The following is a 23,363-nucleotide window of genomic DNA, read 5'->3' on the forward strand; positions in this document are numbered from 1 at the left end:
TATTTCTGAAGATTTTAGCCAAGAAGCCCCTATGTATAGTGATGAAGGTGCCCACTGAGCATGCTGCAATATTGGAGGCACCTTTAACACAGCCTATAGCAAAATATTAGCTACCAAATGTCCCTCAGGTTCAACGGACTTTAGTTCCTCCTTATGTTCTTGAGGGAGTTTCACAATAAACTATGATACCTTGTTCCAATGAAGGTAATTATATTTTGGCAGGAACACCTGGTATTTTGCAATATGCCTCTCCAAATGTGATGATGAGTAATTTTTCCTTCCAAATAAACCTAATATTTTTTGGATCCTTGTCTCTTGGAGTCATTTTAGGGGGTTTCCACCATCTCGACATTTCATGCACTCCCATTGCTATTAGAGAACCAAGAACTAGTTGGGAGTAAAAATATTCAAACACACTTGAAGGGACGTGATAATACCTTTCTGCCTTTTTTACGGGTAAGTGCCACAGATGCTAGAGTATGCCATAAATATTTTGCCAGTTCCAATAGACCCTTTTAATTGGCATGTAAAGCCTTCCATGCATGTAAGAGTGAAAAATGTCCAGTAGCTTGTGTGATTTTTCCTGTACTACCTCCACAGAGATTTCTGAAGTGTCTGCCATGCTACACAAAAGTTTCTGAAATGTTTTTAAATTGTCTGGCTGAGTGGAAGTGGAGGTAACTACTGCCTTATCTAGTGTGAAGAGGAGATCACAGCTGGAATCAAATTCTCTTCCTACCCCACACTCTGTAGCCCAAGCTGTGTAGTCTGTAGCAAAAGGTACAGAAGAAAAGGTATCAACACACTGTCAGGTGATCTGAGCCTACCAGATAAACTCCTTTTTTCCCCAAGGTCAGGGGTCTGAGGCCACAAATTTTCGGAGTATGTCTTTCCATAGGCGCCGACTCCGTGGGTGCTCCGGGGCAGGAGCACCCCCAGGGAAAAAATGGTGGGTGCTGAGCACCCCTGGCAGCCCCCCTATCAGAACCTCTCCCTTCCCCAGCACCTCCTGCCCGCCGGCGGGCCCCATGGATCCGCACCTCCTCCTCTCTCACCACGCCTCCCGCCCGCAGCGAACAGCTGTTTCGCAGCGTACTGGAGGCTGGGAGGGAGCGGGGAGGAGCGAGGATGTGTCGTGCTCAGGGGAGGGGCGGAACTGGGTGGGAAGAGGCGGGGTGAGGGTGGAACAGGGGCAGGAAGAGGTGGGGTGGGGCCTTGAGGAAGGGGTGGAGTGGGGGCGGGGCCTGGGGCAGAGCCAGGGGTCGAGCACCCCCCGGCACTTTTGAAAGTCAGCGCCTATGTGTCTTTCAATGTTTTATTGAAGCGGTCCACAAGCCTGTCAGTCTGAGGGTGACAGATGGACATCTTTAAGCCCTTGATTATTAAGAAGTCGCACAATTCCCCCCTTAATTTTTATGTAAAGTTGGCTAGCTGGTCAGACAGTATCTCTTTTGGTATCCTTACCCATGTAAAGATTTTCATCAGTTCAGTGGCAATGTTAGCACAGTGGTTGAATGAAGGGGGATGGCCTCTGGGTATCACATGGTGTAATCCATTATCACCAGGATGTCTGGTACCGGCTGCACACTTTTCCAAGGGTCCAACCAGGTCCAACCCTGAAAGGGTATTCTGACCATCGGGGTGGGGGGGACTAACAGAGCCTTTGGGGTCCTTTTGGGTCCAGTCCATTGGCATTTGGGGCATGATGTGCAGTAGTCCTTGACCTGCTGTGTACCCCCAGACAGTAAAATTTGAGGATTACCCTTTTGAGGGTCTTCTCTCGCCCTAAGTGTCCTCCAGAAGGTACCACATGTGTTAGCTGTAAGACTCTCTGGCAGAATTTGTTTGGGACTAAAAGTTGTACTTGTGCTTTCCCGGTTTGGGAATCTTTTTGCCACCCAGTATAGCTTCTCTTCCCTGAGTTCAAAGCGAGGCCATTGCCTCATCAATTGCAGGTCTACCACTCTCCATTTATATTGATGAGTTATTCATATGCCCTGCTCAGTGTCAGGTCATCTCTTTGTTTGCTTATAAAATCTACATCTGCCATTAGTATGTCCAAATCAGGAGAAGGTAAGGTGTTCTGTTTCCCCTGTTATGAGGGGAGCCACAGTTCCTGTTGGGAGGTCTCTTCTTCAGGATCCTCTGTCTCTCTGACCCCTGCTAGCTTTCTGTATTTTTGTAGTTCAAGGGCTCCTCCTTGAGGGCCATTCCTTCCACTCCATGATTTTATGATCTTTCAAAAAAATTCCCAATCCCAACTCAAAATCACCAGGTAGGCCCACGGGGGGCCACACCTGTTCGTACTTTTTCTGTGCGGCTTCCTATAGTGAACTGTACCTCCCTCGTGGGATAAGGATGTACATCACTACGCATGCACTGGACGCAGATGGTTTCCCTTGGGTTATCGCCAAGTCCTGCTAATTGTTCTCAGATCAGCTTTTGGCTGCACCTGAGTCTATTAGGGCTGGCAATTCTACCCCATTGATCCACAGAAGGACTAATATCTTGGCCAGGCCTCTTTTTCTAACCCTGGTGTCGACCACCCATGCCTGCCTGTATGAGAAATCCATGAAGGGGCAGTCACAGCACAAATGACCTTGTTGCTTGTATGAAAAGCAAGTCCAAATTGAGAGGTTTTTTCCATCCCTTGACTGTTCTGGGGGAGGTGTGGTGCTCATGGTGGGTCTTTGGGACCAGTCTCTCCTCCAACCCTTTCCTCCCCTTAGAACCAGACTTCCAGAGCTTTGTCATAGCTGTGGGCCATCCGGGAGGCCGAACCTGGCATTCAGTGGCCCGGTGGTCATCTCCCTTAATGGCCCCCTGGGATGAGCATCTTTGGTCTTGGGTGTCCTCATTTTTGGGGTTGCAGTCACTAAGTAATTTTCTGCTGGCCTGGTTGCCTCAGCCAACATCTGAGACTGATGTTGCAATACCCACTCTTGCCCTCCAGCTGGGAGCCCCTGCATAAACTGTTCCAGCACCACTTCTTTGGCCACCTGTTTCCCTGTCTGTTTGTTGGGCTGGAGACACAGCCAGCAGTGTTCTTAAGACTCTGGCCATTGCTCATGGTTGGGCTCCCTGTGGAAATACTTCCCAGTGGAAGTGCTATCAATGGGTTTCCAACATGATACTGAAGGTTTCTAAGATGGCTGCCTTGAGTTTAGCATAGTCCTGGGCTTCTGTGGTGTCAAGGTTCCAGTATGCAGCTTAAACAGGTTTGGTAAGATACGGTGCTAGCAAAACAGCCCAGTGTTCAGTTGGCAATCAAGCTGCTGTGGCGACCTGGAAAGGTTTGGATTCATCCCTCGGCCCTACTTTCATGAGTCTTACTGGGAGGTTTGTAATCATTGGAGGCTTGGGGCCACCATGTTTGTGCATGTTCCTTGGGGTTGTAAAATGGCTGCCACATACTGAACCAGGTGTTATTGCTGTTCCTGCTGTTGCGCTGCCAACTCCCAGATGAGCTGTTGTTGCTGCTGCAGTTGTTAGGCAGGCATTTGTTGAATATCTGCTTCTGCAGCTGCAGTTGTTGGGCCACCTGTTTTTATTGGCTGTCCATCAGCCACTTCAACAATTTGTCAAGGTCAATTTTTTCTCTTTTTTTTTTTTCTTTTCTTTTTTCTTCTCAAGGTCTTACAGTAGACCCAAGGAATATTACCATGTTCTCTAAGTTGTGATGGTTGGCAGTTGATGGAAGCACCACCTAATGGTTAGACGGTCAGTTCCTCAGTGCAGAGTGATGTTGGTAGGGGAGTTTGGGTCCTCCCACTCCACCGGGCTGCAGCCCAAGGCCCTGTGAGGGTTACCAAAGACCAGGCACCCAAGAACACCTTGCAGCTGCCCTCCCTGGCCCACTTCCTACCCCCCACTCTATAGACCAACCTTTGAAGACTGTAGCAGAAGATACAGAAGAAAAGGTATCAACTGCACATTCAGTGGATGAAGTTTGGTGTCTTCAAAGAGCAAGCCCAGGAGCTTGGTGTTGAGCTGCAGCTCTCCAAGATAAAAAATGGGCCTCTCTCATTTCTTTGTCATCTTGGAGAAGGAGCAACAAATTGAGCCTCTAGCAGGGATTTGCCCCTTCTCCAAGGCAAAAAAGGCACCTTGAGTGCCCATCATTAAGCAGAATAGCTACATCACAGGAAGGGCAAGTTTTGAATTGTGATGACTTTCTTTCCACCATAGAGGCTAAATCCTGGTACTGAGGAATAGTCCCTAACACTATTATAAAAATAATGAATAGATCTGAAGTGTGAAAGGACTTGATAATGTTGCTCCAACTGTATTGATACAGTGTACTCTTTTGTGCCTCCTCTACTGTTTCTCTCTCTTGGTTTTCTTATTTCACTTACTATTGTGGAATTAAGTAAGCCGCTTACACCTACAATAATTCTAAAAAAATTCTAGTCTGAAAAATAACTGTTTAAAAACTACTAAAAAGAGGATTTTTTTTACTATACTCATTTATATTTATGAAAATTATTAGAATTTTTTTCAAAGCTACAATATTGTAGCTGAGAAATACATTGAAAATATATTTGTTATTATGACTCTGCAAAGAGTTATGGCTTCTGATATTAAATATGAAACAGCAAATCAAGTCTTTGCAGCTTGAGAACTGAATTTTCTAAAATCTGAATGCACTAGCAGTAAGAAAACATAATGTTGTATTCAGTAATGTCATCTGTCCAAAATACAATTGCCTATGTGCTTAGTAAATTCATTATGCCCAGGTCACATTCCTGTGTTCAGCTAAGTTTATAGTCACTCCCTTTTCTTTAAATACTTGTGTTCTTTGTTTCTGCATGTTCTGAAGTGTCATCATTTATTGCCATAGGCACAATGGCTATATTTAACTAATAATGACAGTGGTTGTCATTAGATTTTAAGCTCAATAACACTAGTCTGACATATTATTTGAGGTATGTCTTAATTTCAAATTTGATTAAAATTACAAACATCCAATCTTTTATGCCAATCAAAATATTGTCACCTCCTCTCTTGAACTTGTCTATGAACTCTTCATGTAAATAAGTCCTGACATTTGTACCTGTTTAAAGTGAAGAGTCTTAGGTTGTAAAAATATTTGTATATACTTCTCTTGGAAGCACACCACAAAATAGATCAGAGACTCATCAGTGGTCACAATATTTCACCTAATATGAACTTGGAGGCTCGAACCTACTTTACAAAAGTTATGACTTTTTTCCTAAAAAAAAGTAAAACAAGAAATGTTTTAATTATTTTACTTTTATTGGGAAAAGATCACATCTAGTATTTCCTTAGTGAAATAAAAATTAAGTGCTAACATCACTCTAGTTTGTAAATTAAAACAGGAAATCCCTATTTTAAAAAATGTTGCATACATTATAAATTATTATAGCTATATAGGGACAGTTCAAAAACACTGAAAATAGCATCAGGATAGAGAACAATGGATACCAGAAACTAGAGAACTGATACAAATAAAGTTCAGAAGATATAACTTATCGCTTTGTAATGTTACCAAGTATAAATTCTAACCACAAAATGCTCCAAAGGGCTGAATAGGTGTAAATGCCCACTAGCAGGGATGAGCTCTTGCAAGAACTCAGGTACAATGGACAGTCCTATGCGATATCTATATCTATAGATATATATGGGCTAGAGGAAGGGTTGGGAGTGAAGAATGCCTCATTCAGTAGCTGCTCCTTCAGGCATGGAGCAAGCCTCCCTTGTGCTGGTGATGGGAGTATTATACACATTGTGGAAGTATGTTGGTGTTCTGATGTGTCAATGATTTAATTGTCACAATTTATGGAGGAATTTTAGTGCAGATTGCAGGTTAACAATGGTCAATTTGGGACCTTTGTTGTGAACTATTCAGGTATTGGTTCTGGGCAATGGCATGGTATACTGGGGATGCAAGCCTTGGTGTTTTGCACAGCTTGAAGACCACCTCGTTTATATCATGAAAGGAAAGGGACAGGGACTCTGGCTATCCAGACAAAATTCCTTAGGTGATGGTAAGGGGAAGGGTGTGGATAAGGCCCTCCGACATCTTCTGGTTTCTGATACATATTAGGTCATCTTGAAATCCATATTGGTATGGTCCTGAGGCGTAGTAGTTGGGGAGCTGTAACCCCCAGTTAAATTAATGGTTAATTTAAATAAAGTTGCACCCTCCACATTTAGCACATACTACTTGTTTCACTACTTCCATGGCCAGATCAATGAAGGCATAATTTAGCACATTGTTTGGCACATGTTATCTTTCAACATACAGGATGGTACTATTATTAATAGTTATATTACAGTAGTATCCAGAGGCTTCAGTCAGGATCAGGAATCTCCTGGTGCTAGGTGCCTTACAAACACATAAAAATACATGGTCCCTGACCTACACAGTTTACAATCTAAGGCCTCTATCCTGCAATTGTACTCATGTGGGTAGACTCCTGAACCTGCACGGTACCATTAAAGTTTGTAGATTGTTTTATTTTAACACTACACAGAGGAGAAAGAAAAAAATAGTTAATTTGATTAAAATGAACTTTATCTTGTTAATTAATTTAGTTCATATTTTTCACTATTTATAATATATTTATATCATACCAGGATTGTACTTCTATTTATATGATATGGTGTCCTCTCACTCATAGTTTGATACAGACAGACCTATTAAAGATTACTTGTAGTTCTATAGTATGAAACACAGCTGTTCTGGAGACACAGTAATAATACTTACCCTTAGGGCATTACATAAATATGCAATACAGTAAGCATTATCATTCCATAAAGTCAGAATCCATAAACTAAAGAATGGTGGCTATACACACAAAGGGCTTATAAATCATCTCTGATTAGCAGCATATTAGAAAGACTATTTAGTTTTAATCTTGTTGATAATATACAATTCCATTTATGTAATTACTGCTGTACTAAGTAGATGTTTTTCCAATTAAAATGTTATGTTATTGAAAAAATAGGTATTTTCCTTAGTAACGTCTTCCACCTGGAATGTATAAATATATATATAATTTTAAATAAGGTGTGTGTATATATATATATATATATATATATATATATAATTTTAAATAAGGTGTATATATATATAAAATTAGGCCTTATTTAAAATTTCTAGTTCAGTTGCTTTCTCCCATCCATGAACCTTGCCAGGTGCTGAGAGGAAGTTAAAATACATGGTGATTCAGTCAATCTGCCATGGAGGAAAATTCCTTTCCAGACCTGCAAAAGGCCATCAAACTAACTCATGACAGATTGGCCATGCCACCGTGCCTTTTTTACCTTCCTCTAAAAAGGTTTGTGGGATAGGAGAAAGAAGCCATCTCCTGGAAGGGAAGAATAGTTAAAAACTAAAGACATATATTCTGTGTGATTATAGTGACATCAATGGGAGTCCACAAACCTGGAAGGACTTGTCTGCCATCACTTGAAATAGGAGTTGTTGCAGGAATAATATGTATGTTTTGACCTATGGTTCCAAAATTAGGGGTAGGGCTTGGGAAAGGAGGAATCTAAAGTCAGAAAAAGCATAACACATGAAGGGCAGGACCTTACTTCCATATTCAGGCATAAGTCACCCTCATGAGAGAATCCAACTGTCTATATGAGATTATGACTAAGTGAGGGATTGAAGTTTAGTCCAGGGTGGAACATATCCAGGCACTGGGGCTGCTGTCAAGGAAGAGACCATGAGAACTGAGGGCTGCAGAAAACTAAGGGGTTAATCTGAATTGAAATTTTATGACACTAAAGAATACAATAAAGTTTCTGCCATGAGCCTTTAAAATAAAATTAGAGCTGAGTTTTAATGGCACCTCTCTCAGTGGCAACACCAACGAGGTTTTCTGGCAAACAGAACTACAGGATATGAACAGCCTAATTCCTCAGTAAAGTGATAAATAATGTGTCCAATTCTACTGTGAAATAAGACAATTCAGGACTGAACATTTGTAACCTACAATATCTCCATGCTGTTCTTTCAGAGAACTTCATCCTGATATCAGGAGTCAAGTGAGCTGAAGGGAAAGTGCTATACAGATACATATGCAAAAGTAATATATGTGTATTTAAAATCAACTATTAATTACATTAAAATCTGTAATAAAATGTGTAACTCCAAGTTCATTAAGCTGATGCATTTTTTGAAAAATAAAATATGACAGAGCATTTACATTTCAATGTGCTTATGAGAAAAAGTGTTATAGTGTTATTTGGAATGCAGCTTGGAATTGAAACATATCCAAATCAGTCAATAATTAAATAGTGAGAATCCATCATTTTCACTGACATTTACTCCTACCAGAAAAGATGGCCTATTTTAAATGTGCTCACACATATGCTTGTCAATCAGTTCCTGTCACAGCAAATTATTTCGTTTTGCAGATCACATGGTATTTAAAAGAAAATTTCTCTCTCCACATTTAAATACAGATTTGAAGCGCAGTATCAAGAACTCTTTTCGGATATTAGATTTTTCTGTAACTGCTTCTTTACAATGTAATACATAAAAGATGGAAAATCTAATTCATAATGCTCAGTTTCACTTATAGTATACAGACCTGATGGCTAAAGTATCACAGCAAATTATAGCTCTAAATGCAATATAGCACAGTGGGTTAGATAGAGTAGTAGAAATGAGAATGATAGTGTACTAATCATTTTAACATCTAACGCTCACATGCAGTAGACGGAATTCAGTTTCAGATTATTAGAAATAAAGTACAGAACAAGCTGAACAGCTTATTAAAAAACAATTGCTGTATGGACAAAGAAAAATAATAAGGGTTCCCTAGCCTGTTGCCAAAATAAATGTAATAAATTAGTAACCAGTAGTCAAATATTCTGGATTCGTATATTTAAAATGTTTCCCATTTCCATTTTACCTCACCTACCTTGTCTCTCTAATATCCTGGGATCAACACAGTTACAACAATACTGTAATCCCATTTCCAGAGAGATCTATCAACTTTTATCAAAAACTCTTTAAGGTAATTTCCATTTTAATTTGAGACATAGAAAAGTCAAACGTTGACTTAAAAATTAACGTTTCTGCTTACCTGCTTTTTTCAAAAAATAATTAATATTTAGAGTTTTGTTGTGCCAAGAATTGACAGAAGTGTGCCTGCCAGCCATTTTAAAGATACTCATCTATACATTTCAGACCAGTGGATAAGGCACTGGACTGTGAGTCAGGAGACTGAGTTCTATTCCCTGTTGTGTGACCTGGGGCAAGTTAATCTGCATATCTGGATATTAGCTTTCCCTTCTGTAAAATGAAGATAACAATACTTAACCTCTTTTAAAAAGTGATTTTAGGTCTATGAATAAGTTCTATGTAAGTATGTATGAACTACTGCAGGGGTCGGCAACCTTTCAGAAGTGGTGTGCTGAGTCTTCATTTATTCAATCTAATTTAAGGTTTCACGTGCCAGTAATACATTTTAACCTTTTTAGAAGGTCTCTTTCTATAAGTCTATAATATATAACTAAATTATTGTTGTATGTAAAGTAAATAAGGTTTCAAAATGTTTTAAAAGCTTCATTTAAAATTAAATTAAAATGCAGAGCCCACCGGACTGGTGGCCAGGACCCGGGCAGTGTGAGTGCCACTGAAAATCAGCTCGTGTGCCGCCTTCAGCACGCGTGCCATAGGTTGCATACCCCTGAACTACTGTGATGGGGGAACCCAATTTCATCTTCGCAGTCCCTCAAAATTATTGATACATAGTCAGCACAAACTCATTAAATGACAAAAATTGTCTCAATTTATTTGCCTGAATTAAAAAATATTAGAAAATGGTGATTTTTATCTCTGACTTTAGGCGATCGAGTTAGAATAATTAAAATGAAAGACTTCCTGAGATTCCTATTCCTAATATCCATCCCTAATGCTCCTCACAAGATATTTTCAATCTCTGGAGACATATTTGCAAATTTATTTGAGGAGAGGGGAAAAAGAAAAATTAAATATGAATTTTGGTATGATAACAATGGATTGGCCATTTCAAATTTCATCAAACAATATCAGGCAGCCTATTCAAGGTCCTGACCCAGCTGAGCACTTACACACATGTTGCCGGCACAGAGGCCCGAGGACAGCAACAGCGGGGTTCATTGCCCGGTGTGCTTCGCGCCAATAAACACACACACATGCTTAATTTTAAGTATATGAGTAATCTCACGGAAGCCCGTGAAACTATTTTTGTATTTAAAGTATGTGCTTAACTGCTTTGCTTGATAGGGCCTCCATATCTAACTGACTGGATTTTAGACATCCCAAATACAGTGTGATTATGCAAAGATCAGTCATCATTCCCTACTATTCCAGCAGTGTTTACAAACTCTTCAAAGGCTAAATCTTGCACACAAATGAATACATGAGCTAAAAATACCTTATCTGGAAACAATTAAGAAACTAGAGGCCAAATCTTACAATTTACAATATGCAGGCTGACCTCTGCAGCCACATATAGCACCTCTGAACTTCAGTGGGATTCTACACTGGTACAGAGGACCTCTTATGCATTGTAAATTGCAGAATTGAGGCCTGAGGCTAAAATTTTAAAACCTTGGTGCCTTAAGTTAGGTAGTGAAATAAAAGTGGCCTGATTTGCAGAAGTGCTGAGTACCCACAATCCCACTGAAATGATTGGGGAGCTCTGGAGACTCAGAAATTTCAAAATCAAGCCATTTTTATTCCAGTATTCTTTTATATATGGATTTAGTAGCCTAACTTTAGACACTCAGGTTTCAAATTAGGCCTCCATAACCTCCATCTCCCAGATAATACATATCTTAGATCTATTTATCTAAGTTCCCACATGGTGCCCATCACCATAATACCTGAGCACCCCCTGCAATTAAGAAGTATGCACGTAATATGTGTCTCTCTTTCTCTGACAAAATGTGTATACAACTACTCCCTCACTCTGGGCTATAGGTCTATTGTGGAGAGAATGCCACTGGAAACTTAGCATGCATTCCTTTTGCATCCCAGTAATTACAGTAGGTTCAACTATGACCTGCCTATTATACCTGTGCAAGGGAATGTGCAGAGCGAACAGTAGTCTCCACTGGACTGCTGCTACTTCTCCTGTGTAAGAGGGAAGCAAGTGTAAGGATAGGGATGAAAGAGTGATGATGGTGGTCAGTGATGTGTTGTAAAAAATTTATATTTCCTAAATAAATAGCTATTAAAATTACATAGTTCTGTCTTGCAGTTTAAATGGGACTGAAGCATGCTCTTGAATTGTTCTATAACCTTGGTCTTTAGCAGGATTTCAGCACTATTTGGGAACGTGATTAATACACTCTCTAGTCTTGTCTACCCTGCAAAACCAAACCATATTTTAACTCTTGAAGGCTACAGGGTTGCAAATGGATCCCCCAGCCAAGGCTGATTCAAACACATTAAGGGATCCTGAAGACTCATGAGATGTATACCTGGAAAAGTTGCCTCCCTCTTTTGGGATACTATCACCTGGAGGAGGAAAACCTGGTGAAAGTCCTTCCCCCATTCCACTGTGGCACCTTCAGCCAAGGGGATGAGGGAGGCTGGAGAAAGTCCCCTACTAAGGCTACAACTCATACAGGAAAACTGCTGAAGTCCTCCCAGCTGGCACCTCATCACTCATAGATAGAGAAAGCTTCCTGCTGTTACACCACCACCTGCAGAGGGGAAGCCTGAAGAAACACTCCCCAAACCTTTGCTGGGACACCATCCTCATTTGGTTTGGAAAGCCCAGAGAAAGTTCTCCACTGGGGTCCCCTTACTCCGTTCTCAAACTCCCATCCCTCATGTGTCACAGGGCAACAGAGTGTTCATATGTCAGCACATGCTTGATGAAGCTTCTAGCATGGAGCTGAATAACTCATTTGTTCTTTGAGTGTGTAGAATGAGGAGCCTATTCTGAGCATGCTCAGAATGTCAGTCAGTCACTCTCTGTGAGGGACCTTCCAGCTAAGGCCCTGTTGATGTAGGTTCTATAGTTTGTTAGAGCCTGTTCTGCCACATTAGGATTGTTTCTACAATGTATATAGGATCTAAGAAATCACATAACGCTGCACTGAGATCACTTGTAAAGCCTGGCTGCTACTGTTAAGTATGATGAAGGTGGTGTCTTCTTGGGAAAGGTTGTCAAGCAGTGTTTCACTGATATCATAGGTGCAGTGTATGATGAGCTACTCTTATGCCTGCAGCACTAACTTGGGCCCTAACCCTGCAAACATTGAAGCACTTGCTTAACTTTATTACTATGAATAACTTCATACTCATAGTAGTAAAGTTAAGCACATGCATGTTTGCAGGGTTACAGCCTATGGGCAGGCCTACACTACTGTTTAAGTTAATCTAACTTATGTCACTTATGTGAAAAGACATCCCCCTGAGCGATGCAACTTACAGCAACCTAAGTGCTGTCCACGCTGGCGCTATGTCAGCAGGAGATGCTGTCCCACCGACATAGCTTCCACCCCTTGCAGAGGTGGATTAATTATGCCAACAGGCGAGAGCTCTCCCGTCGCACCGATGTAGCACTTCTAGTGTAGACTTGCCCTAAGGTTGAAACTGATCACCTAGATAAAATCCCTGTACCTCCATCATGGGTAACTATGAGCCCCAAGCAAGGGAGATAGCCAACACAGCCAAACAACAAAAATTATTGAATAGGAGAGGACTCTTGGAAGAGAATATATTCTGCAATATTACAATGACCTATAGTATACACCAAAACATACACAAACTTTTCTGAAGAAAAGATAATCAAGTGATTGTGCCTTGCGCATCACAGTCACTTGATTTAAATCAATAGAAAGAATCTGGAGTCAATTAAAGAAAGCAGTAGCTAAAGCAGCACATTGTGGACATCTGGAAGGAGCTGTCATTCATTTGCAGAGACTTCGGGGTATAATAAAAGCTTTTAGCAGAAACAAAAAGCAGTGAACAGAATGACTGAGAAGAATTCACAATTTCTTTAAGAAACAAATTCTTAAATTGTGTGGCAGATACAGGGCCGGCTCTGGCTTTTTGGCCGCCCCAAGCACAAAAAAAAAAAAAAACGGGGCAGCCAGAACGGCAAAGCAAAAAAAAACAACCTGCAGCGCAGCCGGAGCGCGGGTGCAGGGGGACCGGCTGGGGGGGGGGGGGGGGGGGAGAGGGGGAGGGGGAGGAAGCGGGCGGGAGAGAGAGAGAAGGGGGCGGCCAGGGCTACAGCAGGGGCGCTGCCACGCGACCCCTCCCGCTGCGCCGCCTCCTGCCGCCTGCCGCAAGGGCTCCGCTCCAGTCGGCGGGGAGGGAAGGAAGAGGACTGCCCTGCAGGGCGCTCTGGTTCTCCGCGCCGCCGCCCCCTACGGGGCGGCCGGAGTGGAACAAGAACAAAAAAAAAAAAAAAAATTTTTTTAAAAAGCGGCCGTGCCGCCCTAGGATTGGGCAGAATGCCGCCTCCAACAATCTGCTGCCCCAAGCACCAGCTTGCTCAGCTGGTGCCTGGAGCCAGCCCTGGGCAGATAGGTGCTCAGTTATACATCTGCTTTAGAATTCCAGTTAAACTCCTAATTAAATAAGGTCAGTGCTTTTCAGTATATGTAAATTACAAGAAGAGAACAACATGTTACAGAGCATTAAATCTTAAGCCCTCATCCTGGAAAGACTTATGCTTATGCCTAACTTTATACCCTGTGAATAGTCCCAAGTCCCAAAGCTGTCTTCATATGACTGAGAGGAAGAGATGGTGTCTACCTTCGTATTTGTTAAACACCTTTAAAAATGGGGCCTCATTACTGACTGGAGCCTTTAACATAAATATTAAATAAAAATAAAATATAGCAATTTTTTTTTATTCTTCATTTTTAGCCGAGGGTCTAAAATTTATTGTGCAAGTGAACATATATCTGAATCTTTATTCACTTACCCTTATAATCAATTTGAGTATTATTCCCCAATCACTATGACAGGAAGTTGAAAGGCTGAGCAAATCCAAAGAAATAGTGGACAAAATTCAAGGCTGATGTGAACAGGCCCAAATGCACAGATGTCAGTGGGAGTTCTATTCTATACAGGTAATTTATACTATATGAATCACAGTGATAGCTAAGATGTACCACTTAAAGTTATGCCAGAGCTTAAGCTTGACCCAGTATCTGAAATACAGATTTCAAATGAAGGCATCAATGCTGCAAGCACTTATGTGTATAAATAACTTTACATATGTAAGTAGTTTCATTGCTTACAATAAGATTGCTCAAAAGTATAAATATTTGCAGGATCAGGGCCTAAGAATACATCATTGGGCTTCTATTCCTGTGCAGAAAGAATTTACTACTCATGTATGTTCTTGTTATCTATGTGTTAGCAACTCAAGTCTTGTGATAAACAAAATTATGCAGTCAAGCCAAATTTTTTTCGACCTTTTAGATGGTGCTTTTTGTCAAGCTTCTGGCGGCTAGGGGAAGAGCACCCTACAGAACATATTAATTTCCTCCCACATACTGTAGCTATTTTTTTTAAAGATACTTTTGACATACATTCTACATATATAACAAAACCATAAACAAAGATGACTATGGAATATATAAAATTTTAAAAGGAAAATTTTAACCTGAATTCTGGTGACCCAGTATAGGGAATGCTTTTGAATTATTTATTTTAGTTTGGCAATATTATTAAACTTGTAAGGCAGACTGTAAAAAGGCCTATTTGATGCTATTGGTGGAGTTTCTATTTATATTGGTGACTTTTTCCTGTTATACTTACCCTAGTGCAGCCCTTTTAATGGACACACAATATGTTACTCTGTGCCCAAGCTCACCTACTCTTTCTTTTCTCAAAAGACAAGGCACATCTGCCACCTGCTCTAGTCTGTGTCCCAGCAACAACTGTCGAGCAGTAAAAAGATTGATTATCAGTCAAAAACCATTGCACAACACCAGATTTTGGTAGGTTAAGCTTGCTGATCCAGCAAGGGATAGTGTGAAATTTTCAGTAATGTGTGCCAACATTTTGGTGCTAAAAGAACAGCAGTGCATGTCACAGTGAAACACTGCCAAAGATATGCAGACAAAGCATAGAAGTTTTTGTTTTGAATTTGGCTTGAGAGAGAGAGAGAGAGAGAGAGAATTGCTTAATGAATTTGAAAAACCACTCTTAACAACAAATCATGTGAATGGAAAACTATAATAAAAGTACCAATGCCCTGAAGATTTTATAACGAACTATAGCAATGGCTGTATAAAAATATTACAATAATATTAGCTTCATTTCAGTATCTCCTATGATATGAGACAAAATAGTATTTGTTTAACATTATTGTTTAATGAAACAGTAAAACTCTTCTTATTAAATCTTAAAGTGTATTGGTGTGACTATGCAACACATGTAATAGAAAAAATACAGATTTGTCTCTCTCTTATTGTATGCATAGACTGTTAATTAAATAAATGGTAGTCAATGGATCGTAATCATATTCAGGGTGATTTTCATATTATCTGTAACACCCTATCATGTGTATAATTGATGATATAGCAGATAGGCATATCTTATCATAAATATAATTTGTGAAGTTTTTATGGAAGCAAGATGTGAATGTATTTATATGATATGGCTCAGTTGGTGGACTAAAATGTAAATACTTTAATCACTCATGAATAGCTCCATGAAAATAAAAATAAAAGGCATATTTATAGAACTTAAGTCATATGGGCAACTACTGGTCAATATTTTTATGTATTCATTGACATTTCTATAATACTCATCACTGTAGTATCTATTTATATAAGAGAATTACCACTTCTAGGTGAAACTAATATTATACTAAAGCAACAACTTTCTGTAAAAATTACAAGCTACTGTTGTCCTGAAATTTTTCACTTAGCAGTAAATATATTTGTGCTAGAAACTGTTCTTTCAAGGTAACAAAAGTAATTTTAAAATTACTGGGGGAAATAAACCATCGGTGCTTTAAAAAAGAGAGAAAGAAAACATAATTATAACTACATAAGAAAAGGCTAAAAATGCTCATTAGAGCAAAGAAATGTAAAACATACACATTATTTAAATGCTTTTATAAAATTTATTTATTTATCCCAAGATCATTGTTTTACTTTTAGGCACCACAAGTATTTTTATAATCCAAAAAAAAAAAAATGCATTTCATTTTTGTCTCTTGTTGGAATGGTACACTGGTAACACAGGTTGATCCTTAACAAACATAAAATTTCCCAGTTAGTCATCTGGCTTTTTGTAATAATTCAGCTAGCTAATTTTTATTTTAACTAACATTGTAGCTTATCATAACTGCCAGCTGTTTCGATGATTTAATAGAAAGTATTTAGTAGGAGTATTGTGACTTTGATACAGAACACTATTTAAGTTAATTCTGTAAAACTTCATCAAAATTAATTGTACAAATCCCAGAATGTACTCCATCATCTTAAAATATGAATGAAAACAATATTTACATCCAAATTTCAAAAGTCAATGAGTCAGAAACAGCACTGTGTGTGTGTGTGTGTATATGTGTGTGTGTGTACAAATATCATTTGATGATTGTACTGAAAAAGGGATGAAATAGAGTGGGGAAGCTTTAATGTTTGTAATGAACAATTTTTAAATAATAAAACATTCACATCTGAATGATATGTACATGTGAGTGTAAATATTCCACCTTGTTATATAAACATCCCAATAATTATTTTAATGATTTTTCATAAAGGTCAAATGACTAAATTAATAAATGCAATCTGAAATGCTGAACTATTTTCTTCCTAGTGTAATAAGCCTAATGAATTGTGTCTGTTAGGTGTCACTGAAACTAAAGAGTAAATTCAATAATCTCTGATTTAATTTATTATATTTTCACCATTTAACCTCCTGCAGGCTCCCTAATGTCTATTCAGATCTATATTAAATTAAGCACCAATGCTAATGAAGGGCAATAAACATGGCTGTCAGTAGATTTTTCTTTCATTAAGCACATTATCCTCTTACTGAGCTCTAAATGAGTAAACATTAGTTTTGTTAAACCATGCAAAAAGAGAGGATGAAAATCATTTTTAATTGCACCCCTGAAGCCATATACTATTTGTTTTTTTACCTTTAATTTTTTTGAATGGATCTAAAAAGGGCTCTCCAGTTGAAATATAAATGTCAGCATCATGGGGTATGTCTTTAGGTTCTAGTGCTTCTGTGCCGTCTGCCAAGAACACTCGTCGTGCAGCCATGTTCAGATTCAGTTTTTCAGTGCACTCCTCCAGCAGCTAAATGAAGGCAAGAGGTAAGGAATATTGATTACGACAGAAAAATATATTCACAACATGACCAACATTTAGTGAAAGAATCGGGACTAAAAATTAGAAATCCATGCTTAAGTGACTTACCAACCATAGTAACTGCACTATAAGTAACTTAGGTTTTTTGTAATCTTTGCTGGCAGTTAACTGATAACAGAATGATGAAAACACAGTGGCTAACGTAACATTACAAAGAATTTTCAAAAATTATTATTATTTTTAGTCTCACACAGTATTGTAATTTGTTATGAATGAACTCAACATTTTACACTCTGTAGCTCCTATTTACTTGAACAGTGTTTATATTGTAGTATGTGTTAATTATTCACTAATTTTATGTGTATTTTATATGTATATTATACATATGCTGGAAAGGAAGAATTTTAATATTAGCTCATTTTAAAATAAAAGGCAACTTCTTTCTTTACCTGATGGTATAAAGTACAAACTATAAATAAAGTTAATACATGTAAGAAAACTTTGTATTAGTATTTACCAGTTTAATGGATGGTACAGCAATTTTAGCAAAGATACTTCTTGTGCCATTCTTGTAAGCCGTTACTTTGATTACCCTTGGCTGACATTTAATAACTTGGGGCACTTCAGATTCTTTCTGGGCCAGCTGGAGTCTTGAGGAAGAGAACTGTGTACATCTGTTGCAAATAAAACCAATTTAGCTTCATCAGAGAAAAAGTTAATTTGTATTTTGTTGAAATCATCTATTTCTAAGGTCTTTTTATATACAATTACGTAAAATTAATATTTCTAATATAAACCCTTGATGACTCTTCACATTACAGATATTTAAATCAGAATACCTGAGTTTTTAATACACTATGTAAGGAAATTGAACTCCTTTAAATAAAATAGATTTAGAATGATATCCTTCTATAACATATTTAGTTTATTTTTGATATTTAGCATATTTTATTTGTAATACACCACATTCAGAGAGCACCATTATAACTCAAGTATGAAGTTGTTATACAGCATCTTCAGAGCCCTTTTTATTATGGCTTTTATAAGAAAAAAGATCTCCTCAATCTTTAAAAATGAGTCTCCAATACCATCAGCATTTGACTAAATGTTGTAAATAATAAAATTGGTATTAGAAAAATTAACAATATTCTTATTAGTGTATTCAGTGCATAAGTCATTTTCTTTATAATTCAATGTAACTTAATGATTTGCTCTTAGTTGAAAAATAAAGAGCTAATGCTGTAGCCTTCATTCAGGCAAAATTCCCACAGACTTTGACAGCAATTCTAACTGTAGAATGGGGCCTTATGTCAATATTTCTGATCTTCAGAATGCAAAATATATTCAATGCCATTAGCAGAATAAAATGAAATGCACTAACATCCAATAAAGAAAAAATACCCTCAATACTATTTTTAAAAGGGTAATTCCACAAAAAAATAATCTACAGTGCTATTGTACTGTAAGGCTTTTCTTAGAAAACAAAGAATTTCTATTGCATAACTATAAGAAAGCTGCATGTTTTAACAAGAACATTTGTAATCTAAGGCTACAATCCTGCACTGAGCTCTGTGTAGGTGCAGAGGTCCAACCATAAAGAACTCAGAGCAGGTTTGAGGCCTAAGCATCTGATTCAACTCCGCTAAATGAGCATCTTTCAAACAATTTTAAAGGGCACTGGATTGAACCTTTACACAATAAGTACTTTTATGCACATAACCATAAAGTAGAGGTATTTGACAATTTCCAAGTTTCTTGCTCTGTAATGAAAGTAATAGTTAAAGGACTTTTTGTTCTATAAGATTTTTAATCCCTTATTCATACTGGTGGGCACTTCTTAACACAAGTAGTCTCATTAAAGTCAAGAAGTTATTGTGTGAGAAACTACAAACGCATGTGAGTAAGGAATTTAGAGTCTGCCTCTTAGTGAGGTATTACTACAATTTATCATTAAACTGCTTTTTATGTGAAATTATAAAAATATACACAGAGGGCTAATGGATGCAGTTTATGCTGTATATATATAAATGTATTATGTGCATATGCACACACACACAACACTAGAAATAAATGAATCTTAAAGAATGCAATAAATCTTTAAAATGAATAAAATTAGCAATGTCTTTTATTTGTATGTTTTGGAGTATCAATTGAATCATCATAATGATTTCTGTTGAAAGGAGAAACGGCATCAACAGTCACAGTTAAAAGCAACACAGAACAGCTTTGATTACCTTAGCTGACCTGCCGGAGCACTGACAGGTCTGTTTCTTTTGGATGGTGATATAAGGCAGAAATTGTTTGTACTGTTTGATTTGTAGCTGCCTAGGTCTGATATTCTATCACTGTTCTGAACTGATTTTGTTTGATGTGTGGAACAATCTTGAAGTCCTGACCTTCTTGATACCACTGTCGATTGCAGATGAATATTAGGGCCAAACAGAGGCTGTCTAGAGATTTGCTTTCTGTCAGTATTTTTAATTGCCGTTTTTGCATAGGGGGAAATAAATTTTCTGAAAGAAAAATATGGAGAAAAACATAAAATTATATCCTCTTATGCTGGCCTTTTGCTTAGTTTAAGTAATTATTGAATCTGTGAGGTCTTGGGAAAACCTGATAAGTGACAAGCATGGTTGAACTTATTTAATGTCAATGTACACTTGAAAAGTGGAAGAAAAAGAAACCAAATCATTAAGGCACCAAGAAATTGTCATAATAATTAGTAGATTTTGAAAACAGTCTAAGACAAAATCTCCAGGAGGAAAATAAGATTTTTAATGTGCTTTAAAACTATTTTTAAGATAACAAAAGTCTTTTGTTTTATTCAACTTAGATATAATAAAACAAAATAACACACCATTGAAAAAGTAAACTGAGATTCCATGAAATGTAGCCTGAGATTTTCAAAGGGAGTTAGAAATTCAGCAGGAATTAAGCACCTCAATCCCTATAGCTCTTTTGTAAATCCCAGCCATAGTTTCAATAAAAATTAGGTTTTACAAAATCTAATGATAGAAATATTCCCTGAAATTACAAAATAAAACCTAATAGACACATCAATCTTTTGTAAAATGAATACACTTTTCTCTACAACTTGTGTGATTCAAATATTGCAGAATTGTAGCAGTTAATGAGTACCTCAATGTGAAATTGACTAGAAACAAAAGCAAAAAGTGCAAATTTACTTTCATTGTTTACTTTTTGCATTTCCCTAAGTATAGGCAAACAATATAACAAGTAAAATGTAAATATTTTTTTAATGTTGCTTTAACAATCTAAGATGTTACTAATAACAAACGTAAAGACATTTCCAAATGATTTTAACCTGTTCGTGTCCCCTTAAAATAGTTTTGTGTGTGTTTTGATTTTCATTTTGTTTTTGTACTAAGAATCTGTCCTTTCTTCCACTACTAAACTCTAACCCTGAGACCCAGGTTCAAATTCTTGTTCAAGTCATTAGTGAAAATGTGTTTGAATAGTTTTATATTAGTCCTCACTTGTGCATGTCATAAAACCATTGTCGAATTTAGCTCAATTAAGCTCTGCTTAAGAGAGTTCCAGAATTAGAATAGCAGGACCTGCTGAATGTAAAGATTGAGGGAAACTGAAAGAGTTATATCTGGGGCAGGTAGCAGAACCCACCTGATTTATGGCTGAGTCAGACCAGTGCTAGTCTTGCTTCACTTAAAATATGCAATAAATTCACTTATAACATTAAAAAATTAACAATCATAAGGCAATTTTTTTTTTAAAAAAAGAACAAAAATAGAGAATAAATAACAGACAGCTCTAAATTTGGGACTAATATTATATTGATGTCATAGAAATAAATGATGTAATGCACCACAAGATTGGCGTTTTATAGATCCAGATATAGATCACAATTTATTTTTCATTCACTCTTTTCTTACGACTGGAGGGTGTCTTAGTAGTATCAACAGCCAAGCAGAAGCAACAGAAGAGTCTAACATGGTCAGCTCCTCACTCTAGCTTGCAGATTCTCATAATTCATGAGTGTCACATTGTTCCGATAAACTACAAGAGCCCGGTGATGTCACACCCACAAATTATAAGATATTTTTTGCATGTCTTGAAGTATATTTAACACAGCAATTCAAATATTATATATCAAAATACTGTGATTAAATGAATGTTAAGAGTCTGAGTTGAATCAAGAAAAAAATCTATGTAGCACTATGGCTACATATTGAGGTGTGTTTTGAAGTCTGATTAGTGAGACAAAAAAGACATTAATATCTTGTAAATGTTCATTTTCCTGCAAGGCTGTCTTATGGGCCATTTGAAAAGTGAAGAATATCTTGTTTTCCTTTTTACAATAAAAATCTACTAGATCCCATTACTTATTACTGGGGAAAAAAATCCTTGGTACTAGTCCTTACTGAAGAGTGAATTATTTTGTTAGAATATTAACTGCCTTGGCTTTACCTCTGAAAAATAAGCTTTCAAGGGAGTCATTTATTTTAGTAAAGAATTGTTACTTAATATTTACCACTAATGAATTCTTAGAAATATTTTTCAACCACATATGCCACATTATAAATGAGCTGTTGATGAATAAGACCGCTATTAAAGGAAAATAGGTGTGACACTAACTTAGGTAGCCTTTGTACACACTAGCATCTTCTTAAAATTTTCCATCATTGTTCAGTTTCAGCAGGGTAAGAGCACTAGTATACACAGGTGGGTCAACAGCACCCATATTTTAACTGGGGTGCAATCTATAGATGGTTAACATGCCAACAGTTAGTCTACTCTAGTACCACATTTGCTACCAACAGCAGACTTATACTTGAGGTAGTGCAATGTTGGGACATGTTAAGAAAATGCTAGTTTGGACACAACCCTAGCGCACAGTTCAGTGGAGACCTAATATATCATAGGGTGAAGAGCTCAGCCTGTAGTGAAAAACTACACTATGTTTTTAGAGACTTTGTCATGTGATTTGTGAAATGACATTAAGTGCCATGGTAAAATGTATGATTCTTCACTCTTTATTAAGGCAAAAATCCTGTTCAGATCAATGTTAAATCGAGCCAAAAGGTTGTAATCCCATGTTTGTGGCACAAGGAAACATGTTTGTGTAGGGCTCCTATAGTTGGGTTCATTGTCTGGTTATGCCGAAAGAAGGACAGGAGACATCTGACATGGGTTTAATCAGGCCACAACTTTATTATTAGATGTCTGGGACTACCCAGCAGATAAGTGTACAGTGCAGGTAACCCCCATGTTTATTCCATAGTTACCTGGGGGGCTTTTACCAGTTCCCCCTCTTTTTCCATACCTGGGGAGAGGGGCTGCCACCAGCTTCCCCTCTTTTTGCCTCCCGGTCCCTTCAGTAAATCTATTGCCGGGGCCTTACCCTCCACCCCCGCCTCGTAGGAGGGTTAAGGTGGGCTATAAGAATGGGGGGTAGGCTCCCTGCCATACCAATCATAGAAGTTCCCAACCGCCCCCCATTCGCTCCTTTAACGAACACCTCTTTTTAAGTCCTTTTCCAAGCCATTTATCTGATCACAGTATACCTTCCCTATGGAGTACCTGCACTGGACATCCACCACAAGGAGGCGTTAGCAATTAGCTTGGCTGCCTCCTCCCCACACCCAGTCGGGTTCCCAGACATCTTCTAATGCCATCTTTTATATCAGTTAAAAAAATGATGGCACCTAAGACGGACAGGTGAACCCCATCTTCCCAAAACAACTCTGCTGCCCCATATACTATGCCAGGATGTGAAATTATTGTCCTTCCTATGGTCCCAAGGAATTTGGCCACCTCCCTATTCACATACCTCCTGGCCTTGTCCATCCTGCGGGGGGGGATCACGGCTTCCCACCAGACCCTGCGCTGAAGCATGTCTGACCACATAATGTTAACTCTTGGAAAAACTACACTATTTTTTTAGAGACTTTGTCATGTGATCTGTGAAATGACATTAAGTGCCATGGTAAAATGTACAATTCTTCACTCCTTATTAAGGCAAAATTCCTGTTCAGATCAATGTTAAATCAAGCCAAAAGGTTGTAATCCCATGTTTGTGGCACAAGGAAACATGCTTGTGTACGGCTCCTACT

At 38.2% G+C, this 23,363-nt stretch overlaps 1 protein-coding gene across 1 annotated transcript in view; it reads right to left on the bottom strand.

The window, feature by feature from the left end:
* DCDC1 (doublecortin domain containing 1) overlaps positions 1–23,363 on the bottom strand; it is a 382,673-nt gene that overhangs the window by 353,486 nt on the left and 5,824 nt on the right. The window contains exons 3-5 of the mRNA XM_065403326.1: positions 19,506–19,784; positions 17,789–17,945; positions 17,097–17,259 (exon numbers count right to left, since the gene is read on the bottom strand). Of these exons, the coding sequence (XP_065259398.1) occupies positions 17,097–17,259; positions 17,789–17,945; positions 19,506–19,784 (599 nt within the window). The remainder of the gene's footprint in view (positions 1–17,096; positions 17,260–17,788; positions 17,946–19,505; positions 19,785–23,363) is intronic.

Source organism: Emys orbicularis, chromosome 4 (assembly GCF_028017835.1).
Source record: "Emys orbicularis isolate rEmyOrb1 chromosome 4, rEmyOrb1.hap1, whole genome shotgun sequence".
NCBI lineage: Eukaryota > Metazoa > Chordata > Testudines > Emydidae > Emys > Emys orbicularis.